The sequence below is a fragment of the Hermetia illucens genome, chromosome 2 (genome assembly GCF_905115235.1).
Source record: "Hermetia illucens chromosome 2, iHerIll2.2.curated.20191125, whole genome shotgun sequence".
NCBI classification, from domain to species: Eukaryota; Metazoa; Arthropoda; class Insecta; order Diptera; family Stratiomyidae; genus Hermetia; species Hermetia illucens.
In genome coordinates, this window is record NC_051850.1 from 134,203,363 (window position 1) to 134,227,259 (window position 23,897).

The 23,897-nt window shown below is 45.7% G+C and overlaps 1 protein-coding gene across 1 annotated transcript; it reads right to left on the reverse strand.

Annotated features, from left to right (window-relative positions):
• Nucleotides 1-1,584: 1,584 nt before the first annotated feature.
• On the reverse strand, nucleotides 1,585-4,800 carry LOC119647439 (heat shock protein 83). Its single transcript, XM_038048358.1, has 2 exons — nucleotides 4,641-4,800; nucleotides 1,585-4,131 (listed from the first exon to the last, which is right to left on the reverse strand). Exon 2 carries the CDS (start codon nucleotides 4,129-4,131, stop codon nucleotides 1,966-1,968), a length of 2,166 nt encoding a protein of 721 aa, XP_037904286.1. The 5' UTR covers nucleotides 4,641-4,800; the 3' UTR covers nucleotides 1,585-1,965.
• Nucleotides 4,801-23,897: the final 19,097 nt, after the last annotated feature.

Genomic DNA, 23,897 nt, shown 5'->3' on the forward strand with positions numbered 1-23,897 from the left:
TCATCATCCGCTCTTACTACCAAATAACGGCGGGGGCGGGTACATCTTACCACTCCTTGTTGCACCAGCGATTCGTCGAGTTTTTCCCACAATTCGGTCCAGTACCGCATTATAACTCGCAGCGGCACAATCCAGGTAATCATCAGGAACGACTTGAGGTCGTCGAGGAAACTGGTGACCAAGAGCAGATGGGGGCAGCGACGGCGGCATCAACAACACCACGCCGCACTGCAGGCAACAGTTTCAGTACTCATCGAAGTCAATTGACCAGCGTTTTATCATCGACAAACTTGTGGTAGAGGCATTTCTCTTTATGCCCCTTCATTTCAACATCGTCATTATAAAGCCAAGTATTTCGGTTGATATACCACTTACCTGACTTGGTGACCTCGAGGATTGCAGAAGCTACTTTGTGGATCGTGTCTCTAATTTGGTTCCACGATTCTTCCACATTCATAATGGTTGGTAATCACGTGAGATCATTTCTTCCTTCTTCTCACGAAATCGCCACAATTTAATGCGCGGTGGGCTAGTGCGTTCCTCATGCTGTTTTATCGGTGACTTGATTCGTAGGACGACGAACAACGGCCGATGTTCAGGTACGATGGTTTGATAGGGAACGGCCTTGCAATCAGTGACGGTGGTAAAATGTCGGCGTCTTATGAGAATATATATTCGATTTGCGTTTTACTTTACCCGCTATAAAATGTAATGTAGGAAGTCTCAAAGATGAGACAATCGTTTAATGAATCATACATTCATGGTACAGGGTCATGGGTTTTCGCAAAATCGATTATACGTTCGTCATCCTCATTGCGGGTTCCAAACCCTTTTCCGCCATGGCACTTGTTACTGTCTGCCTTTTCACCCACATGACCATTAAGGTGGCCGGCAATGATGATATAGTCATCAGCAGGCACGCTGCATCGAGAAGTTGCCAGAAGGCATCTTTCACGGCACCTTTAGTGCATACGCAGTGATGAATTGAACAATGCGATCAGCTAATATTTATAATGGTGAGCTTGATTGACCGCTAATCAAATCCTTGAGAGGGTGTGTGTGCCAAATAGAGAAGTTTGTAGCCATTTTTACCGTGATCGCGTTTTAAGCCGCAGGTTTTGGCATCAGATCATCGGGTTCCTTGCAGAGCGGAGATATCAATTCGTCTTTCCCGAAGGCTCTTGCGAGCTCCTCGGCCTTTCCAGTTAGGGTGCCAACATTTAGCGTGCAAACACGCCTTTGTTTTGCTTGAACTTACTTACTTCCTGATGCTGTCCATGCGTTAGAACCCTTGCTCATTTCTCGACAGTACCAGCATCCACCCCGTCGAGAAAGGCGAACACCCTAGCATTTTCCCCCTATATTTGGCAGCAATTCGCCCTGCAGTCCAGTGCTTGACCCCCAATTCCTGCCCGAGTTCTGTCCAGACTTTTTGCAAAAGTCTCTAAGAGTAAATCCAATTCCATCCTCCCTACCATTTTTCCGAAAAACCCTCAAGTCTTTTTAGAAGTTTTCATGAGCCATCCCTCACGCGAATTTCCAATTATTAGAAAAAGACCCACCATTTCAAGTAAAACAACGAAGTTTCGAATGATTTGTCAATTTATTACGATCTAGAAAATAACTTAGTACACTTCAAGTGTTGATCATGCCATCATGAACGTAAAATTAAATTCGTGAACGGAAATGTACAAACGGTAAGAAATCAAGGAATGAATGAGAGTTGGATCCGCAACTCGGCGTGAAATTACTTTAAATATTTGGTAATGTGAACAGAAACTACAGTAAATTAAGTCTTAACAATATTTTCCATTTTTAGCTAACCCCTAACGCGCTCGTTCGTCTCGCAGTCCCACACAGTCCTTGGCTCCTTGCACACCACTACAACGCGGCAAAAAAATCGTTTCAACACTCGCTCGAAATTTGATTTTCTCTAAAGACTAGGAAACTAGAGATCGTCGCCGTTTAGTCAACTTCCTCCATGTGGGAAGCGTCCTCGGAGTCGTCGACGAGTGGTGGCATCTCGCTGTTGGTGCTGGCGGGAGCCTCCTCGGTGGCCATTGGTTCGTCCTCGTCGATGCCCAAGCCCAGCTTGATCATGCGGTAAATGCGTGAGGCGTGCACCTGAGGATCGTCCAGGGAGAATCCAGACGAGAGGAGCGAGGTCTCGAACAGCAGGATGACCAGATCCTTGACAGACTTGTCGTTCTTGTCGGCTTCGGTCTTCTGGCGCAAGTTCTCGATGATTGGATGGTCGGGGTTGATTTCGAGGTGCTTCTTGCTGGCCATGTAGCCCATGGTGGACGAGTCGCGGAGGGCCTGGGCCTTCATGATACGCTCCATGTTGGCGGACCAGCCGTATTGCGAGGTTACGATACAGCAGGGCGAGTCGACGAGACGGTTCGAGACTACGACCTTCTCAACTTTGTTGTCCAAGATCGACTTCATGACCTTGCAGAGGCCTTCGAACTTGGCCTTGTCCTCCTCGCGCTTCTTCTTCTCGGCCTCGTCTTCTGGGAGTTCCAAACCTTCCTTGGTTACGGACACAAGGGACTTGCCTTGGTAGTCCTTCAGGTGTTGGATAACGTATTCATCGATTGGTTCAGTCATGTAGACGACCTCGAAGCCACGTTTCTTGACGCGTTCAACGAAGGCCGAGTTGGCAACTTGATCCTTGCTTTCACCAGTGATGAAGTAGATGTGCTTCTGGTTCTCCTTCATGCGGCTGACGTAATCGTTCAAGGAGCAGTATTCGTCGCCGGAGGCCGATGTGTGGAATCGGAGGAAATCAGCGAGTTTGGCACGGTTGCGGCTGTCTTCGTGCACGCCGAGTTTCAAGTTCTTGCTGAACTGGTCGTAGAACTTCTTGTACAATTCCTTGTCTTCAGCCAGCTCCTCGAAGAGTTCCAAGCATTTCTTGACCAAGTTCTTGCGGATGACCTTCAAGATCTTGTTTTGTTGGAGCATTTCACGAGAAATGTTCAATGGCAAGTCCTCGGAGTCGACGACGCCCTTGATGAAGTTCAAGTAGTCGGGGATGAGGTCCTGGCAGTTGTCCATGATGAAGACTCGGCGCACGTACAATTTGATGTTGTTGCGCTTCTTGTTGTTCTCGAAGAGATCGAATGGAACGCGGCGTGGGACGAAGAGGAGGGCACGGAATTCGAGCTGACCTTCGACGGAGAAGTGCTTGACGGCCAAATGGTCTTCCCAGTCGTTGGTCAAGGATTTGTAGAATTCGCCGTACTCTTCCTTGGTGATTTCGTCGGCGTTGCGGGTCCAGATGGGCTTGGTTTTGTTCAATTCCTCATCCTCGGTGTACTTGACCTTAACGGTCTTCTTTTTCTTCTTCTTGTCTGCGGAGTCGGCATCCTCGTCCTCACCGACATCTTCGAGTTTTGGCTCATCGCCTTCGCCTTCCTTCTTCTCTTCCTTTTCCTTGTCTTCACCCTCGGCTTCATCGTCACTGACTTCCTTCTCGCGCTCCTTCTCTACCAACAATTTGATGGGGTAGCCAATGAACTGCGAGTGTTTGGTAACGATGGACTTGATCTTGGCTTCTTCCAAGTATTCCATTTGATCTTCCTTGATGTGCAGGACGATCTTGGTACCACGTCCCAATGGCTCAGAGTGGTCGTTGGAGACAGTGAATGAGCCACCGGCAGCAGACTCCCAGGTGTATTGCTCGTCATCGTTGTGCTTCGACGTGACTGTGACCTTGTCGGCGACCAAGTAAGCAGAGTAGAAACCCACACCGAATTGACCAATCATGCTGATGTCAGCGCCAGCCTGCAAGGCTTCCATGAAGGCCTTGGTGCCGGACTTGGCGATGGTACCGAGGTTGTTGACCAAATCAGCCTTGGTCATGCCGATACCAGTATCAATGATGGTCAGGGTGCCGGCAGCCTTGTTGGGGATGATCTTGATGTACAGCTCCTTGCCGCTGTCCAATTTGCTGGGGTCCGTGAGAGATTCATATCGGATCTTGTCCAAGGCATCCGAAGAGTTGGAGATCAATTCTCGGAGGAAGATTTCCTTGTTCGAGTAGAATGTGTTGATGATCAAGGACATAAGCTGAGCAATCTCAGCTTGGAATGCGAAGGTCTCGACTTCTTGTGTTTCCTCAGGCATCTGCAAGGGAAAAAAATTGAATTTAGTTTGATGGAAAAACTTATCTCAATGCTCGAGTGAGAAATTGAAAAAAACCGCCCAATCATGCCGGCCACGAGCTTCTTTGTCACAGAGATTGGAAAATCGATTTGTAACGCATTTTGTTCAAAACATGAGTAATCCCCACAATAAAGGCGCGGCCTTTATTCCACTATGCAAATTTGGCTCAGATGCCTCATTTCCTTTTAAGAACGACTCATGGACACAGAAACGGAAAAATTCGATTTGAAGTTGAAAATTAGGCGTTGCATCAATAAGAAAAAGCGACGCAGGAAAAATTTCAAAATATAACCGCAACCGCAGGATAACCGGGAAATCCTTGATTGCGTGTGAAATGAGCTAACTGGAAAACGGAAATCAGCGAAATACAACGTGAAAACCATTTAACGAAAAAACGGCCGGAAAATGTCCTCCATTATTGTCCCTGCACAAGGTAAAAATCCACAAAAACCTTGTAATTAAATACACACCTTGAATAGTATTTCTATTTACGCTTCTTCACAATATCTTTCACAAAATATCGCAATTTCACAATTAACTTTTTACACAATTTCCTCTTGTTCACTTGGATTCGCTTAGATCGCTCCGTACGCGCTCTCTGACGTTTTGAATTCAATTGACGTACGCGGAACAGGCCGCACACTGTATAAATACGAAATTGCCGATGTTCCAGAACATTCGAGTTTGTTCTAGAAGGTACGCATGCCGGTTCCGGTCAAATCAAGGCAAAAGTTCGAACTGATTTAAATTTTCTGTGATAAACCCTATCCGAGGTGAGGTGCAAAATTTACATTTTTGGATAATATTTTTTATTCAGAGAAACTTAATTAGGGGAATCTAATATTTTAATGTATATTATCAACTAAATTTGACTTAATATGTAGGAAAACTCTCGAACTGACATCACCATTGGCCCTCAAACTGTGCTTATCTGACATGCGCTGAGGCTTCCCTCCAATAAGAAAATCAAAGTGCGAAGGTTTTTTTTCTTAATTTTTGTTGATATTCCTCAAATTATGAATGAGCCGAATATTTGTTTCAGGTAAAACGGCATTTATCAACATATGCTTCGTTTTGACTTCGGGGTAACTTCTTTATTAAGTTATCTTTACCCAGTATTCCTGCAATTTTCAGAAAATGTCCGATTGGAGATTACTTTGCTGAGTCATGAGAATTTCAAATAATTTCGCTATGAAACCCACGTTTCGCATGATAATTGGATAAAGGAAAGCATAAGTTAAATAGAAGTATGTGCAGAATCTTCGAAACAGCATTTTTAGGCCAAGGACTGCTTCAAGCAAGCAATTTCGCATTCGATTTAGCCGCGAGCTCTGGAAACTTCTCAAATTAGTTTCCATTTTCTGAGCATTGTTGAATCATTTGAACAAATTCCATATTCTATTACAGAGAATACATTTTATTGCAACGGAAGCGTTTATCTTCCATTCATACATTTCAGCAAAACATCCCATTCCACAATTCCGGATGGTTGTGGTCATCCCCTTGGGAACGCCGGATACCGCGGCTCCCATGCGGTTATTGATTAAAATCAGGGAAAATTCTCGATTTTCCTGTGCTTCTGCCATAATAAGCATTTCTACGTCGTCATTTATATGGATTGCAGCTGAGGTAAGTAAATAAAGCCGATTCGGGAATTTTCGAGATATTGCCTACTGCATTCATCTCGATAGCGTGGGTGAATATGCGCATGAATTTTGTTTACATGGGAAAATGTCATTTGAATGTCAAAATGGCATCTGATTCTGCTAGTGCTGCCAAAATTCTGGAAGCTAGAAAATGTCAAGCATGACATTTTATAGTTCACTGTTTGAAAAGTAGATGGTACTTGTTTCGACAGAGGGAACAATATTAGAGTTTCCTTTATGAACATCTTAATTTTCGATTGGCCGGAAGAAAAAAATATACTAACTTCCACCAAACGCCGATAAAATTAGGTAACCTTCAGTGTCACTCCCCCGAGGAAAAAATATCCGCCTGCGTAGACTATTTCAGCCACTTATTAAACTCGGTGGTCGCCAATGCTGGTAGCGATAAAAGGTTGAGCTTGAAAGGGTTTTACCTTTGCCCCTTTTCTCCCAGATGCCCGGCTGATACAGTCAGAACAGGCCCGTTCGTCTCCTTCTTTACCTCCCTAGAAGAAGTTGAACTTGCCATCTTCCGGTGCAGCAATAAAAAATCTTCGGGCCCCGATGGCATCTCTAACTTTGTTCTAATCCAGTCCAATTGCCCCCTCCCCTTATTCAGAATCCTCGCAGACTTCATCTCCAACAGAACTTGCCACGTGCGTTTCGATGGACTACGCTCCAGCGACTTCCCGGTAAACTCAGGAGTCCTTCAGGGATCTATTCTAGGCCCCAAACTTTTTAACATCTTCCTCCACGATATTCCCCTGCCTCCCGTAAACTTATCCCCAACGACAACGGCAACTGAGGCAGCCCTTCTCCCGCCCTCTTCCCCCAACGACAATGGTCCTCCCGCGTCAGGAGGGATCCTCTTCGCTGATGACACCATCCTATATGCGAGTGGTCTCAGGCCCTCAATAGCCTCCCTCTCTCTCAATATCCTAACCAATAGGATCATCGCTTATTTCAACCGGTGGGCCCTTACCGTTAATTCCCTTAAGTCTGAGGTTATTTGCTTCAGAAACCCCAGTGCAAAGTGCCACTGGCGCACAGTACTAGAAAGCAAAAACCTGCATCTACGCATTGCTAACCACACACTCAAGCCGAAATCAAATATTAAATACCTGGGAATCTCCCTCAACAACAAACTCAAATCCAACCCTCACGTCAGATTTGCTATCGCCAAGGCCTCTCAGGCCTCAGCTATCTTAAAAAAAAACCTCTCACCCCGGGCCCTGTTCCCCGCTACCAAAACCCTTTTATACAAAACTCTCATTCGTCCAATCCTGATCTACGGTTTCCGAGAATGGACTACCATGACACCGAACGTAGCAGAAGCCCTCCAACGCTTTGAAAGGACGATACTCAGGAAATTCACGGCCAAATACAGAAGGCCAAACCTAAAATTTTACCAAAACTCTCTTCTGTACGACCTTTCCGGGGTTTGCCCCATAATTCTGCACATGATCAAGTTGTCGCGCGTCAGATTGAAAAAGTGGCTGTCCCACCCTAGTTAGTTAGTTAGTTTAGTTAAATGGGGGGAGCCGCAGCTCCGAGCACTCAGGCCATTATTAGGCCCATTGTACTATCCCCGTAAGTTGCCTATTCAATGGCTTCCTGCCTACGGTGTTCGCAGGCTTTAGCGAATCTGAGAACATTCTCAAGAGGCAGAGAGTGTGCAGATTCTTCATTGAAGAAAACCTTGCCAAGGTGTCTTCGTCTGAGATCTGAGGATGCCGGGCAGCTGCATAAAAAGTGCAGGGCAGTTTCCTCCTCCTCCTCACATTGGCTGCACACAGCCGAAACCACTACCCCAATCTTTTCCATATGGTAGTTTAAGGGGCAGTGTCCCGTCAAAAGCCCTACTAGGGTTTTCATGTCCCACTTCTTAAGGGACAACAAAAATGCCGCTCTAGTGGCCCTAGGCTCCTTTACAAGGATTTTCGCTTGCCGGCAAGAGTCCAAATTTCTCCACTCGGTTGCGTGAATCCTTGCAATTTCACCTTTCAGAGTAGACTTGACAGTAGATGGTCGGATTCCAAGAGCTGGTTCTGGGCCCACAATTGTGGATCCAGACCCTCGGCGAGCCAGTCTATCAGCCCCCTCATTACCGGCGATGTTAGAGTGCCCCGGCACCCACATTAGGAATGTTTCGTTCAGTCGGCCAAGTTTCAGCAGCACCTGACGACAACTCCACACCAACTGGCTTGATATGTTGTTGCCATCTAGTGCTGATAATGCCGCCCGACTGTCGGAACAGATTCGAATGGTGCGACCCCTCCATTTTTGTCGCAGACATTCTTCTGCTGCCAATGAAATGGCATATATCTCCGCCTGGAATATGGTCGTCATTTTTCCGAGGGGTCGGGCCAGTTCTATAATCGGATTCTCCGAGAACACGCCTGCACCCGATCCATCCTCCGTGACTGACCCGTCGGTGAAGATTATTAGGTCTGTAATCTGAAAAGACTCATGGCCACTTGTCGACCATTCTTCTCTTTCGGTGATTACGACAGTGTATGTCTTTTCAAAGACGAATCTGGAAACCATATGATCGGTCGGCATCAGGGCTACCGGATGTTTTTCAAGGAATTTCCATATAGACGCATGCCCGTTGGATTGGCCGCCTTTCCACGCCCCAATGGTATCGAGCCTATATGCGTCGTTTGCTGCTTTCCGTTTCACCTCCAAGTGGATGGGGGTAAATTTAGGATGGCTTCAAGTGCCGCAGTCGGCGTAGTACTCATTGCTCCAGTAATACTTAGGCAACCAAGTCTCTGAATCTGCGTTAGCAGCTTCCTGCTGTTAGCAAAGTTCAGTCTTGGCCACCAGACGATGCATGCATACATCAAAATGGGTTTTATTATGGATGTATACATCCAATATATCCGTTTAGGTGAAAGTCCCCAGGTCTTACCTATCGCATTCCTACAGCACCAGAGCAATCTGCAGGATTTCTGGTATTGTTCCTGGATATGATGCTTCCACGTTAACTTGGAGTCGAAATGTACTCCTAAGTACTTGACTGTTTGTGCCACCTGGATTTCCGCCCCTGCTAAGGTGGGTAGCGTATAGCTGCCCCACCTGACATTCTTAGTGAACATAACTAGTCCAGTCTTTCTAGCGTTCACCGTGAGTCCATTGCGGAGGCACCAGCTGTGGATTACATGCAGAGTTGCACTCAAGCGGTCACATACTGTGTCCGCAAACTTGCCGTTAATTATTACGGCTAGGTCGTCCGCAAATGCTTGCGCGAAGACTTTTTTGTCCTCCAGGAGCCACAGCAGGGTATCCATCACCAAGAGCCATAACAGTGGAGAGAGAACCCCTCCCTGTGGGCAGCCCCTGAGACATCCTGCTTCAATAGACTTCTGGCCGACCGATATGTGGATTTTTCTCCACTCTAGCATGTGAAGGATCCAATTGATTAGCAGCGGTTCGATTCCATGCTGTCTTGCCGCATCACAAATTGCCGCAAATGAGGCATAATTGAAGGCACCTTCGATGTCCATGAATGCGCCTAAAGCGTATTCTTTATCGGACATCGCCTTTTCAATTTTTGCCGTAAGTTCATGGAGTGCTGTCTCCGTGGATTTGCCTTTCTGGTAGGCGTGTTGCCTATGGTGAAGTGGCCATTTAGGAATGTGTGTATCCCTTATGAACCGATCTACTAATCTTTCTAGTCCTTTTAGCAGAAAGGACGTTAGGCTGATCGGTCGAAAGCTTTTTGCGTCTGTGTAGGTGGGTTTTCCTGGTTTGGGAATGAACAACACCTTCACATCTCGCCATCTAATTGGAATATAAGCGTGTGCTAGGCATGTCCGATATATGATATATTCCGAATGTGTCGACCCAGGGCATCCATTCCTTCTATTACTAGCGCAGGAATGATGCCATCCGGACCTGCAGACTTATATCTGTGGAACGAGTTAAATGCCCATTTCACTCGCTCCAGTGATACTACTTTGCATGCCAGATTCCAATCTCTCGGCTGAGGGCTGTATGCACCTGTTGGCCCCGAGATTAGATTTTGGATGCTGCCTGGGAAGTGTACTTCAAGCAAATGATTTGCCGTTTCTTCGTCGCTTTCTGTGTACTTCCCATTCTGTAAACGTAAGTAACCCAGTTTCTGGCTACGTTCTTTGACCAGAATCCGCTTCAGCTTTGAGGTTGCCTCAAGAGAGTTAGTCTCTTCGGAAAAGCGTCTCCAAGATGACCGTTTGGCCGATCTTATGCTCTTCTTTAGAGCCTTCTGTGCCTCTTTATAGCGATTCCAGCTAGTGCTTGATTCGCCCTTCAGAGCACGATTAAGGAGCATCCTTGTCGTTCTCCTCTGTTTTGCCAAATCCGAGTTCCACCATGGTGTTTTACCCTTCTTTGGCATCCTGAGTGGACAGCTTTCTTCGAAAGCTTCTCTCATGCTAGTTGTGATCATCTGGGTTGTCTTCTCAATTCCAGCAATGGATTTGATGCGCCTCCCAGGGATCGTGACTCGGGCGTTCAATTCTGTTTGATACATTACCCAATCTGTCTTCCTCGGATTCCGAAATGGAGTGGGTGGAGGTAGATCCATGCCCATAACGAAATCAATGCGTCTGTGATCCGAGAGTGTGACATCGTTTGATACTCTCCACTCTCCGATCAGAGCCGCGATGTCAGGAGATGCCACCGTGATGTCGATGACCTCTCGCCTGACCACGTTGAAGAAAGTGGGTTCATTACCCACATTTAGGATCTGCAAATCGGTTCCTACTAGATACTCCAGTAGTCTCGATCTTCTTGCATTGATGTTCGAACTTCCCCAGCATATATGGTGAGCGTTGATATCACATCCTGCTATTACCCCCATGCCTCTACTTTTGGCATATTGGATAGCTCTGATGAATGTTCCACTGGGAACGTCTTCTGCGTCGTAGGGGAAGTATGCAGAGCACCATAGTATCTCTTTATCTCCCTGTTGACTTTTTATGGTTAGCTTAGCCGATGTGGTGTCGCCATCACATAGATCATTAACCAGGTTAGCCTGGAAGTTTTTGGAGACTACCATGCAGGTGCGGGGTCGATCGCTTCCATTGGCATACAATAGGTCAGCATGTTGGAAGTTTAGGCTCCTGACTGCCCCACCAACAACCCACGGTTCTTGTATGAGGTATATAAATGTCTTGCAGCTATTGATCCGACGACTGATAAGTGCAGTCGCCGCTTTACAATGCCGCAAATTTACTTGGGAGATGTGGCACCTCATCTATGTTTCAGATGTAGATGCCGGGGGCTGCATGTCCCCTTCAATGGTTTTAGGAGCCGACACTTGTAACGTGACGGTCCCCAGCCCATAGTAGAGCCGGCAACCCGATTTTTCCCGAACTTTCTTAACATCAGGTTCGGGAACGCCGATAGTGAGAAAAGTTCCCGGCCTATCGGTTCTCTCTCCTGTTTTGCTGCCTAGCAGCAACCAGGTGGAAGTGTTAAGGTTGTTCTGTACACCAAGTTGTTCCAGAACCCCGACACCATTTCGCTCTTCTTCTGGAAGCCAGAGAAAGCACTTTTTGATCGATGGCAGCTCAGAGACCCTTTTCAAGGTTAGTCGCGCACCCTCCCACACATCGTTAAGGGAGGAGCAGTACTGCCTGAGCCACTCGCTCGTGTCTTCGTCGGCAAAGTTCAGCCGTAACATTTTACGGTATACACCTACCGACTCAAAGCAAAGCTTAATGCCTTGCGCGGACGCAGTCCTTACAGCTAGGAGGAGTTTCCTTCTAAGCTGTTCGCACTGCTCAGTATCGTAGCCGGATGGGTTAGAGTCGTCATACAGGACCCATCCGTCGGCTTCGATAGCCTTGGCTGCAAATGAAGGCCTAGCCGTTGCCGGCCGAGCCCTCTTTGCCGCCTTTTGTGTCGAAGAGTTAGGATCGTCCGAGGACCGCTGCCGCTTCGGTTTCCCCTTAGCCGCAGGTGCCCCGAACGCTCCTTTCCCCTCAACCTTGGCACAGCTCTTTGGTTGTGCGTTGCCCGGAGGCGGTTTGCCCGAAGGCGGTTTGCCCGAACGCGGTTTGCCCGGAGGCGGTTTGCCCGAAGGCGGTTTGCCCGGAGGCAGTTTGCCCGAAGGCGGTTTGCCCGGAGGCTGTTTGCCCGAAGGCGGTTTGCCCGAAGGCAGTTTGCTGTCCGTGGACAGGTGCTTACCCATGGGCAAGACTTTAGCCTCAGCAGGTGGCGCCGATTGGAGCCTGGGGTCAGGAGTACTGACAGAAGGGGCCTGCATCGGCTCATCCGTTAAGGACTGGGTCCCAATTGAATTGGTTCCCACTTGAATAAGTGGGGAATCTGAGTCTAGACTCAGGTTCTCCATCGATGAGCTCAGGGTTGCCCCTTCACTCGGGGTTGGATCGTCACGACCGAAGTTTATTTGTGTTTGCTTAGTAGATTTGTGTTTTTGTTTTTTTATTTTTTCATAATTGGCTGCCATGGCCTCAATTTTTCCGGGGAAAGTAAGTCGATCTCGGCAGAGCCCCTTTTTGCCGAGACAAGGCTAGTTGAAACTGGGGGCCGCCTGGTACCCAGAGTTCACCGTTTACGGCCACATCTTAACCCCTGTGACCATTCAGCCCTCGGCACGGTAGTCACACCTTGGCTTGGGGTTTTGATTACCGCTTGGCTTCAGGTGTCACCTCCCGTTTTCTGGAGGATCTTCCTTACTGAGCTCCCTCACCACGTCAAGGTAGGTAATCGTCGAGGGAGCCCCTAACTCGCTGATAAAAAAAATCGCTAAACGTAATGCACTGTTACGCGAGCAGAGGTACTACGTGTCAGGGCTGACTCTCCTCTCGGACAATAACTCTCCTCTCAACCATCACGCCTCCCCTCCCTCCTTCATCCCCTCCTTTTATCAAAGCTCCTCCCCGGACTTCCACAGAGGCTAAACGCCTAAGTCCAATGTTCTGGCAGTCAATCCCCGCGCAGGTGTAGATCACCTGCTATTATTTTTTTCTTTACTTAGTCCAGATTAAGACAATAGACACTAATGAGCCTGTACATAATGTAATACCTCCAAGCATTAACTTCTTCCCTAAATTAAGGTCCCTCCTTCTACCAATTAAGCCCCACAATACATGCCCCGCAATCCCACGGTCCTTTTCATCCCTCCCGCCTTGGGTCACTGTCCTCGCACAGGCCCAAATCGAGTAAAAGGTAGCCCTTTCTCAGAATGCTAACACCATTGAGAAAGGACTGCACTTTACTCCAATTTCGTTGATCAATCCTGTCCACCGGTGGCTAAAAACTCCGTTTTTCCCGTTTTCCAGTACGGAGTACTATTTTGTGTTATGTTTGTTTAGATGTAAGTTATAAATTATTCTTAGGTTTAAGCACATGTCAAATGTCAAATGAGCACTGACATGCACCACCTTTTCACTTTATAACATTTAACCGGCTAGGCCGGATATCTCCGTAGGTTAGCGTTACATACTTAGTCACGCTTGAGCTTTTAAGTTATTATTCATTTTGTACCGCACATGTATTTCTTTTCTTTGCTCAATAAATAAATCGGAAATCTGAACATCTTAATTTTTTGATAGAAAATGGTGGTGATAATCGGGAAATTCTAATCCTATTTACATTGATGTCTTTAGCAGCTATTTACAGTCAACGAATTAAAAAGTTGGACAGTTGCGGCAATACACTTTGAACTCAATGATGATATTTTTTTTTAAATTCTTGAAAGAAAAAGACTTTTTTGTGTGTTTTTTTACCGTTATTACTATTTTATTGATAATAATCGTTGGCGCAATAATCCATATTGGATCAGGGCTTTGAAGTGTGTTAGAGCACTCCATTCAAGACCGCAACGAGACACTACAGTACACTGTAGGAGGCAATGTGGTCAGCATTGCGCTCGACTGAGATTATTACCCTGATTGACTCAGGTACTCATTCATAGCTGAGTCGACTGGTATCCAACGTAAAAACACAATACAAATCCTATTGCCACCAGTGAGATTTGAACCCCGACCTTTTGTACGACAGTCTTGTGCTCTAACCACTCAGCCATCCGTGCATATTAGTGTTATTTTTAACAGAAAAATAGTGATAAAATCAAACGAGTCGGGTAACCGGAATGAAAGGCTTTGTGTATTTCTTTTATAGAGACATTTGGGTGCGCATTTGTCCCATTTGTACCTAGCATGTAATATATGCATATATTATGTGAGAATATACACTTTCGCGTGATGTTGACATAGCTTACACAAAAATACAAATGATAACGGACTGCGGATTATTCAATTAGCAGGGTCACACGAAATGGTTGTTGGAAGTACCTGGTTTGCGCGGAAAGCGGTCCACAAACATACGTGGGCCTCTCCAGACGGGACCACTTTTAACCAAATTGACCACGTGTTGATCGAACGCCGCCACCTCTCAGCCTTGATGAATGTCAGAACATATAGGGGGGTCAATATAGGCTCCGATCACTATCTCGTTGGCATGGTGCTCCGAGCTCGAATAACACTACCACCTAGAATCCCCTCTGACAATCAGGTGAGAGTGAACACTGAAGCCATCCACAACACAACCCTCCGCGACACCTATAAGAGGGAAATGGATGCCGCAATAACCGCAGTCAACAGAGGACCTGGAGATGAAGCATCAACAAATGATCTTCACAACCACCTGAAGAACGTTATCATGGATACGGCCACAAACATACTTGGCCTCAGCCGCAAAAGGAGTCGGAACGGCTGGTTTGACGATGAATGCAAGCTAGCTACGGAACGGAAGAATGCTGCATACCGAGTAATGTTGCATTCTCAAAGAACGCGGGCACGCGCAGAGACGTATCACAAACTCCGTCGAGCGGAGAAGCGATTTCACAGACGGAAAAAGGAAGCCTGGGAGAACCAACAAATCTGTGAACTAGAAAAGTACAGGGAGCAACCGCACCAGGCGCGGAAGTTTTACCAACAAGTCAGCAGGATGAAACCTTATACACCTCGATGCTCATCCTGCCGAGACAAAGAGGGAAATCTGATTTCCGACAGAATGGGCATATTAGAGCGATGGGTTGAGTACTTCGATGAGCTACTGAACAACCAGAACATCGGCGAGTTGGAGGCCCCGCCAACTGAAGACGACGGACAAATACTGCCACCACCAAGTTTAGGAGAAACAGTCCGTGCAATTCATCGGTTAAAAAATCATAAGTCGCCAGGAGCCGATGGAATTACAGCCGAATTAGTTAAATATGGAGGCGACCAGTTACACCAAGTGGTTCATCAACTTGTGCTCAAGGTATGGGACAGCGAATCAATGCCTGACGATTGGCAACGAGGCATTATCTGTCTCATACATAAAAAGGGAGATATCACACAGTGCAGAAATTACAGAGGTATCACGTTGCTGAGTACCACCTATAAGACATTTTCCGCTATCTTGCTAGGTCGGATAGCCCCATACGCCCAGAACATCATTGTCCTATGCAAAGAGGCTTCACTCCAGGCAAATCAGCAACAGATCAGATTTTCTCTCTGCGGCAAGCGATGGAAAAACTGTTGGAATATGGACAACAGTTGCACCATCTGTTCATCGACTTTAAAGCCGCCTATGATAGCATAGCCAGGGTAAAACTGTACACGGCCATGAGAGAATTCGGTATTCCGACGAAATTAATAAGACTGACTAGGCTGACCCTGACCAATGTGCGAGGCCAGATAAAAACAGCAGGATCACTCTCAAAACCATTCGACATCAACAACGGTCTACGACAAGGGGATGCGCTATCATGCGTCCTCTTTAACCTGGCCCTCGAGAAAGTAATCCGTGATGCCGAGGTAAATGCAAGAGGTACGATCCTCTTCAAGTCCACCCAACTACTGGCCTATGCTGACGATATCGACATCATGGAAACCACCCGAGATGTACTAACTGCCTTCATCCAGATCGAGCAGGCGGCGCGAGATCTTGGGCTGCAAGACAAAATATATGGTGGCAACGTCAGCACCGAAGACGGATCAACCAACAACATCAAACCGCACTGGTCAAACACAAACACGAAGAAGAATAAGGATAGGAGAATACAACTTTGAGACCGTTGACAATTTCTCCTATCTAGGGTCGAAAATCACAACCGATAACAGCTACGATGATGAAATCCGCGCACGGTTGTTGTCAGCCAACAGAGCCTATTTCAGCTTACAAAGACTGTTCCGCTCGAAACGTCTCACCATAGGGTCAAAGCTCTTACTGTACAAGACTATGATCTTGGCAGTCCTTATGTATTCCTCGGGACCTGGGTTCTTAAACAAAAAAAATTACGAAGTTTTGGCCGCGTTCGAGAGAAGAATCCTCCGAAGAATTTTTGACCCCCTACATGAGGATGGACGATTCCGTAGCCTACACAATGACGAAATATATGAGCGATACCATGACCGTCCGGTTGTGGATACAATCCGGCTCAATAGGTTACGGTGGGCGGGTCACTTAATCCGTATGGATGAGTATGATCCCACCTGAAAAGTCTATAAGGGCAATATCTATGGTAGAAAAAGAAGACGAGGCAAACCCTGCCTAAGATGGAGCAATGGCGTGGGTCAGGACGCCAGACAGCTTTTAGGGATATCGAATTGGTGGACCTCGGCGCAAAACCGGGATGTCTGCAGTTCCTTATTAAGGCAGGCCTAGACCGGATACCGGTTTTTGCGCCGTTGATGATGATGAGTTTAGTTTAGTTTACTGGGGGGAGCCGCAGCTCCGAGCAAACCGAAAACCTTGCCAAGCTGTCTTCGTCTGAGATCTGAGGATGCTGGGCAGCTGCATAAAAAGTGCAGGCCCGAATCCTCCTCCTCAGATTGGCTGCACATAGCCAAAACCACTACCCCAATCTTTTCCACTTCTTAAGGGACAATAAAAATGCTGGTCTAGTGGCCCTAGGCTCTTTCACAAGGATTTTCGCCTGCCGGCAAGAGTTCAAATTTCTTCACTCGGCTACGTGAATCCTTGCAATTTCGCCCTTCAGAGTTGACTTGACAGTGGATGGCCGGATTCCAAAAGTTTGTTGTGGCCCCACCATTGTGAATCCAGATCCTCGGCGAGCCAGTCTGCAAGCCTCCTCATTACCGGCACCCACATCAGGAATGTTTCAGCAGCACCTGATGACAACTCCACACCAAGTGGCTAGATATACCGTTGTTATTTAGTGCTGACCCCTCCATTTTCGTCGCAGACATTCTTCTGCTGTCAATGAAATATCTCCGCCTGGAATATGGTCATAATTTTTCCGAGGGGTTGGGCCAGTTCTATAATCGGATTCCCCGAGAACACCCCTGGTCCCGATCGACCGTCCATGACTGACCCGTCGGTGAAGATTATTAGGTCTGTAATCTGAAAAGACTCATGGCCATTTGTCGACTATTCTTCTCTTTCGGTGACTACGACAGTGTATGTCTTTTCAAAGACAAATCTGGAAACCATATGATCGGTCGGCATCAGGGCTACCAGATGTTTGTCAAGGAATTTCCAGATTGGCGCATGACCGTCTGATTATCCGCATTTCCACGTCCCAATGGTAGCGAGCCTATATGCGTCATTCGCTGCTTTCTGTCTCATCTCCAAGTGAATGGCGGGTAAATTTAGGATAGCTTCAAGTACGGCAGTCGGAATAGTACCCGTTGCTCCAGTAATACTTAGGCAACGAAGTCTCTGAATCTGCGTTAGCAGCTTCCTTCTGTTACTAAAGTTCAGTCTTGGCCATCAGACGATGTATGCATACATCAAAAAGGGTTTTATTATGGATGTATACATCCAGTATATCCGTTAGAGCGATCTGCAGGATTTTTGATATTGTTCCTGGATTTCGGTGCTTCCACGTTTACTTGGAGTCGAAATGTACTTCTAAGTACTTGACTGTTTATGCCAGCCGGATTCCCGCCGCTGGCGTTCCTAGTGAACATAACTAGTCCAGTCTTCCTAGCGTTCACCGTGAGTTCATTGTGGAGGTACCAACTGTGGATTTCATGCAGAGTTGCATTCAAGTGGTTACATATTGTGTCCGCAAACTTGCCGGTATTTATTATGGCTAGGTCGTCCGCAAATGCTTGCGCGAAGACTTTTTTGTCCTCCAGGAGCCACAGCAGGGTATCCATTACCAATCCATCCATTAACAGTGCAGAGAGAATTCCCCCTGTGGGCAGCCCCTGAGACATCCTGATTCAAAAGACTTCTAGCCGACCGATATGTAGATTTTTCTTTACTCTAGCACGTGAAGGATCCAACTGATTAGAAGCGGTTCGATTGCATGCTGTCTTGCCGCATCACAAATTGTCGCGAATGAGGCATAATTGAAGGCACCTTCGATGTTCATAAATGCGGCTGAGGCGCATTCTTTTTCGGACATCGCTTTTTCAATTTTTGCCGTAAGTTCATGGAGTGTTGTCTCCGTGGATTTGCCTTTCTGGTAGGGGTGTTGCCTATGGTGAAGTGGCCACTTAGGAATGTGTGTATCCCTTATGAACCCATCTACTAGTCTTTCTAGTCCTTTTAGCAGAAAGGACGTTAGACCGCTCGGTCGGAAGCTTCTTGCGTCTGTGTAGTTGGGTTTCCCTGGTTTAGCAATGAATAACACCTTCACATCACGCCATTTAGTTTGAATATAAGCATGTGCTAGGCATGCGCGATATATATTCCGAATATGTAGACCCAGGGCAACCATTCCCTCTCTTACTAGCGCAGGAATGATGCTAGCTGGACCTGCAAACTTGTATCTATGGAACGAGTTAAATGCCCATTTTACTCGCTCCACTGATACTACTTTGCATGCCAGATTCCAGTCTCTCGGTTGAGAGCTGTGTGCACCTGTTGGCCCCGAGATTAGATTTTGGTTGCTGCCTGGGAAGTGCGCTTCAAGCAAATGGTTTGCCGTTTCTTCATCGCTTTCTGTGTACTTCTGTTCTTTAACCAGAATCCGCTTCAGCTTTCAGGTTGCCTCAAGAGAGTTAGTCTCTTCGCAAAAGCGTCTGCATGATGACCGTTTAGCCTTATGCTTCTTTAGAGCCTTCTGTGCTTCTTTATAGCGATTCCAGCTAGCGTCTCAATCACATTTCAGAAGACAATTGAGGAGCATCCTTGTCGTTCTCCTCAGTTTTATCAAATCCGAGTTCCACCATGGTGTTTTACCTTTCTTTGGCATCTTTAGTGGACAACTTTCTTCGATAGCTTCTCTCTTGCTAGTTGTGATCATCTGGGTTGTCTTCTCAATTCTAGCAATGGATTTGATATCATCCCAGGGATCACCCAATCTGTCTTCCGCGGATTTCGAAAAGGGAGTGCCCATTACGTAATCAACGCGTCTGTGATCCGAGAGTCTGATATCGTTTAATAGTCTCCACTCTCCGAGCCGCGATGTCAGGAGATGCCACCGTGATGTCGATAATCTCTCGCCTGACCACATTGAAGAAAGTGGGTTCATTACCCAAATTAAGGATCTGCAAATCGGCTCCTACTAGATACTCCAGTAGTTTCGATCCTCTTGCATTGATGTTCGAACTTCCCCCGCATATGTGGTGAGCGTTGACATCACATCCTGCATAGCATATAGGATAGCTCTGATGAATGTTCCATTGGGAACGTCTTCTGCGTCATAGGAAAAATATGCAGAGCACTATAGTATCTCTTTATCTCCCTGTTGAATTTTTATGGTTACCTTAGCCGATGTGGTGTCGCCATCGCATAGATCGTTAACCAAAGTAGCCTAGAAGTCTTTTGAGACTACCATGCAGGAGCATGGTCAGCATGTTGGAAGTTTAGGCCCCTGACTACCCCACCAACAACCCACGGTTCTCGTATGAGGTATAGTAATATGCTATTATTAATTTCATTTGAACAGATGTCAGTATGGAGGGTATTTTGGAGCCTAGAAATCATATAGTGGCACTCTTTCGATTTTTTTTTAGATTTTTCGGTTGGGTAGTTTAAGAGAATGAGTCCGTTAAAGAAATGTCTACTTGCGAACCCCTGCACACCCTACCTTTCCAGCAAATGTCAAAACTAAGATCGGGTACTAATCGAGGCCTTTCATTTCATACCCCAAATGGCTATATTTAGTTTATTTACAACCCTCTTTTGCATGTATTGGAGCCCCCTTAAATTCGACGTAAAAAGATGTCACTTATTGGATGCACAAGCGTTTACAGTTCCCACCTTTCCAGCAAAGTTGCTGTCAATCGCTTTAACTGTATGCGAGGAAAATGCGTGTGACAGACAGAAAGACAGACAGAAAACCGATTTTAATAAGGTTTTGTTTTACACAAATTAGTATTTGGTGTGGTGACCATTAGCTTTTAAAACTGCAAGAAATCTTCTTTTTGTCGATCCTACAAGTTTTTTGGAGACTTTCGCAGGAATAGAGCTACAAACATCCTTTATGTGATATTGTAAATCCTTTTTGCTCTTTATCTCTCTTTTCCGTAGCTCCTCTTCTACGTGTGCCCACAAGTGCCCTATCGAATTTAAATCCGGGCTCTGAGGTGGATGAGGAAGGGTCTTTTTGACATGATAAAGTAGGCATTCCTTAACGACTAACATCATATCTGATGGCAACCCCAACATCACTATCGTAGCTGGTATGTGCTGCCTTAGTATATTAAGGTAGCCCTCTTTAGTGATGTTTTCTTGGTTTATTTGTAGGGACTCTGGTTCTCTAGATGCCAAAGCACTCCACACCATGATGCTGAAACGGCCGTGTTTAATTGCTGGTACAACGTTATCGTATTCTAAGGTAGTGCTCTCTCTTCTCCACACCAATTGCCGGCCATCTGAACAGAAAATATTAAATTCTGACTCTTCGCAAAAAATAATTATTTTCCAAAACATTTCTGGCTTATAAACGAACTCTTTAGTATATTCAAGCCGTTTTTAATAAAGGAGGGGGCTTCTTCCTCGGAGAATAAGCCCTGTATCCCCCCCTATGGATGAACTGTCACTATACCTTTGTTCTCCAAATTCTGTACAATAGATACTGCAGTTGTCTTCAAATTGTTCCTTATGTTTGTTCCGACTGGATTTTCGTAGGTCTACCACTACCTGTTTTGCAATAAACGGATCCACTTTCCTTAAAAAATTTTATGACGCAATACACAGTGGACTTTGGCTTTTCTATTCTTTTAGCTATTCCCTGTACACTTTTACTATTATTGAAATATTTAAAGATTAGCTCTTTTAAATCACGAGACAACTGCATATTGTTCATTTTCGGACCTTTATCGCGGGATACTTGCAAGGAACTAACTATTGTAGTAGATGCTAGAAAGCCCAGCATTTCTAGACACAATAGAAAACATAACGATACTCTTTTTCAACAGCAATTACGTTGCGTGTTGCCGATATGAAATGATAACTCGAAGTGTCCAAATTTTTTTGGCAACGATAAATGCTAACTTTTTTGTTTTTTACCAATTTTTCTGTCCAACATAAAATAATAAAAATAATAATAATGGCAGAAAACACACATGAAATATTATTGCTTTCTCATTTATAACTCATTTAAAAATATCAGCTGGTTTTCGAGATATTTAACCTCAAAGTATATTGCCGTGACTGTCCAACTTTAATTGGTTGACTGCAAATAAAGTCGCAGTGCGTCTTTTATACTCTCCCTCGGAAATCATATTATCGTGGTGGGAGAGCTTGTGATAGTTTACTACTACACTAATCTATGAACACAACGCACGAAGGTGGAATCAATGGATTGTAACTCCCCAAGTGGTAAGAAGTCAAAGTCTTCGAATCCCTCCCCGCCCTTAGGTCGTGGATGGGGTACGGATTTTATTCCTCCACGGCAAAATCTACGGAAAACAAGCTCCCCATTTCACCTGAATCCGGTATATACGGTGCGGTCAGCCAGAAAGGATACTATCCTATTCCCTTAATGAGGGGAACTGAAAACCTGACGGTAACCGACCTGTCGTGACTCAGTGGCCTAACTCTTCCAGAAACCGAAAGAGAAAGGCTAGGCAGAAGGAAACTGCAGCCGCAAAGGAGAAGGGGCTACAAATTTGCCTGTATATATACCATCAACTGTGGCGATATCTAGAGAAATCGGACGCAAGAAAGCGTAACTTTCGGCGGCAGGTGGGGAAAAGCTGGTAACCCTGGTAAGATCCATGCTGAATGCAGTAGACTTTTCAGTAAACGGTGGCGTTAGAGTCCCAAATTCAGTTTTCTTCAATTTTTCAAATTCATATATTCTTCCTCTTTCCTTTCCTGTTCTTCTTCTTCTTCCTTTTTTCCCCTCGTTTTTTTCTCCGAAAAAAAAAAAGCAATTCCTACATGGCTGTGGAAAAAAAATCGATTGAACTCTGTTTCTAGATTCAATACGGTGGTGCTCTGAGCACACGGTCATTGTGGTGTAGAGGGAAATGAAATCTCGGATGCTTTAGCAAAAGAGGGTTCATTTTCCCCCATACCCGTCCCGGAACCAGCAATTGCTATCAAAAATTGTGAACAAGCTTCTCATAATGACAAGGGGCTGAGCCTGAATGGTGCTAAATATTCTAAACTTTTCTTGTCAGAAGTAAACAAACATATTGCAAAGTTTATCCCGTCGAAAATTAGGAAGACTTGCAGAAATATTGGGATCATTCTGACTGGCTACAATTCACTCGCGTCCATCCTGTAATAAAGCGAGATCTGTTTTCTTTAGATTATCAATATTTTAAATTTTAACCAAATTCAAGCGCACTGAAAAATCTGCGTTTTGTTGTGTGGCGTCAGAAGTGAAGTCAAGAGTACAGTAGACCGGCAGCTGGCAGTTGCTCATAAAAGAATGAAAGTATCTCTGTTAATTTCGGCGGTGACATGTTAAGGACGGTGAAATAATGTTCTGTGCATTGCTGCACAAATAACCCCACAAAAACCCCACTGAAAGCCGAAATCGGGTCTCTTTGCAAGCAGGTTTATATAGGGAGGATCATTTCAATATGAATGAATATTTTGTAAATTTAAGCCCCAATCTTGATTAAAACTCCGCTGTAGACGTAGCTCTAGTCTGCATGACTGTACAACACCGTATCGTCTCAGAGGGTAGATGAGAAAAGTGCAGAAACTTTACAGTCTCGCAGGTTACTTACTGAGCAAGCTACTGTGGCGGCACATCGGAGGTACGAATAACGAGCGCATCGCCGTAGTGAATTTGCCTCTACCGACGCATTGAACGGCCGCGGGCACAGCTGACGGCCTGGCAGCAGGCTAAGACGAGAAAATGTCAACTGACTGACACGCTCTCGAGATTGAATGGTCGAAAGTGGAAAGCTGAAATTATTACTAGTTTTGTCTGAATTGTATAATTTTTCTATTCTATTTAACTTAAGATAGCTTTTTAAATGCGATTATATAGTTGACGTAACTATTGCACATTATGACAAATAAACTGTTTATTCATAAAATCAAAAACAAAAGGCTAAACTACCATTACACTTGGCAGTTAGGTATAAAATGCAAACCTTAAAATCAGGAAAGGGAGGAATTTGATTTCCAGTTTGGATAACCGTGGGAGTCGTCTGACTTGGTGATTGGGTCGGGCTCCCGTAATCGGCAGTACGGCGTCGAAATCCGTGTGCTGCAGTTATTTTGCCACAATCTGTGGCGATCACTTAAGCAGGTTTGTGTTGGCAGCAGATGAAGTGAACCGAAGAAATGAATCTCTTTATCATTCGCCTCTACTACGACATAACGGCGGGAGCAGGTACAGCATCTTACCGTCACTTGTTGCGATTCGAGCTCGTCCCGCAATACGTGCAACGAATCGCAGACCAACGCCGCTTCATTACTTGCGGCGACACAACCCCGATAAATCGCGGAAACTGGTGACCGAAAGTTAACGAGGCATATGTGGTGGTATCAATAACATCACGCCGCACTTCAGCCAACCGTTTTAGTACTCTCCGAAGCACTCTATTTCACTGTTCAGCTGAAGGAACGGCAGGGTATTGTTAGGGTAACTCAAATCAGCACTGGCAATGCCAGCAGACGGGTGAAGAATAAAGTGCAGAGGGTTTACAGGAACTTTGCCATCTTCAGTGAGACATCTGCGCTGTGTGGATT

Bases quoted from the DNA above. Each gene is read 5' to 3' on its own strand.
- LOC119647439 (XM_038048358.1), bottom strand. From the start codon at position 4,131: ATGCCTGAGGAAACACAAGAAGTCGAGACCTTCGCATTCCAAGCTGAG.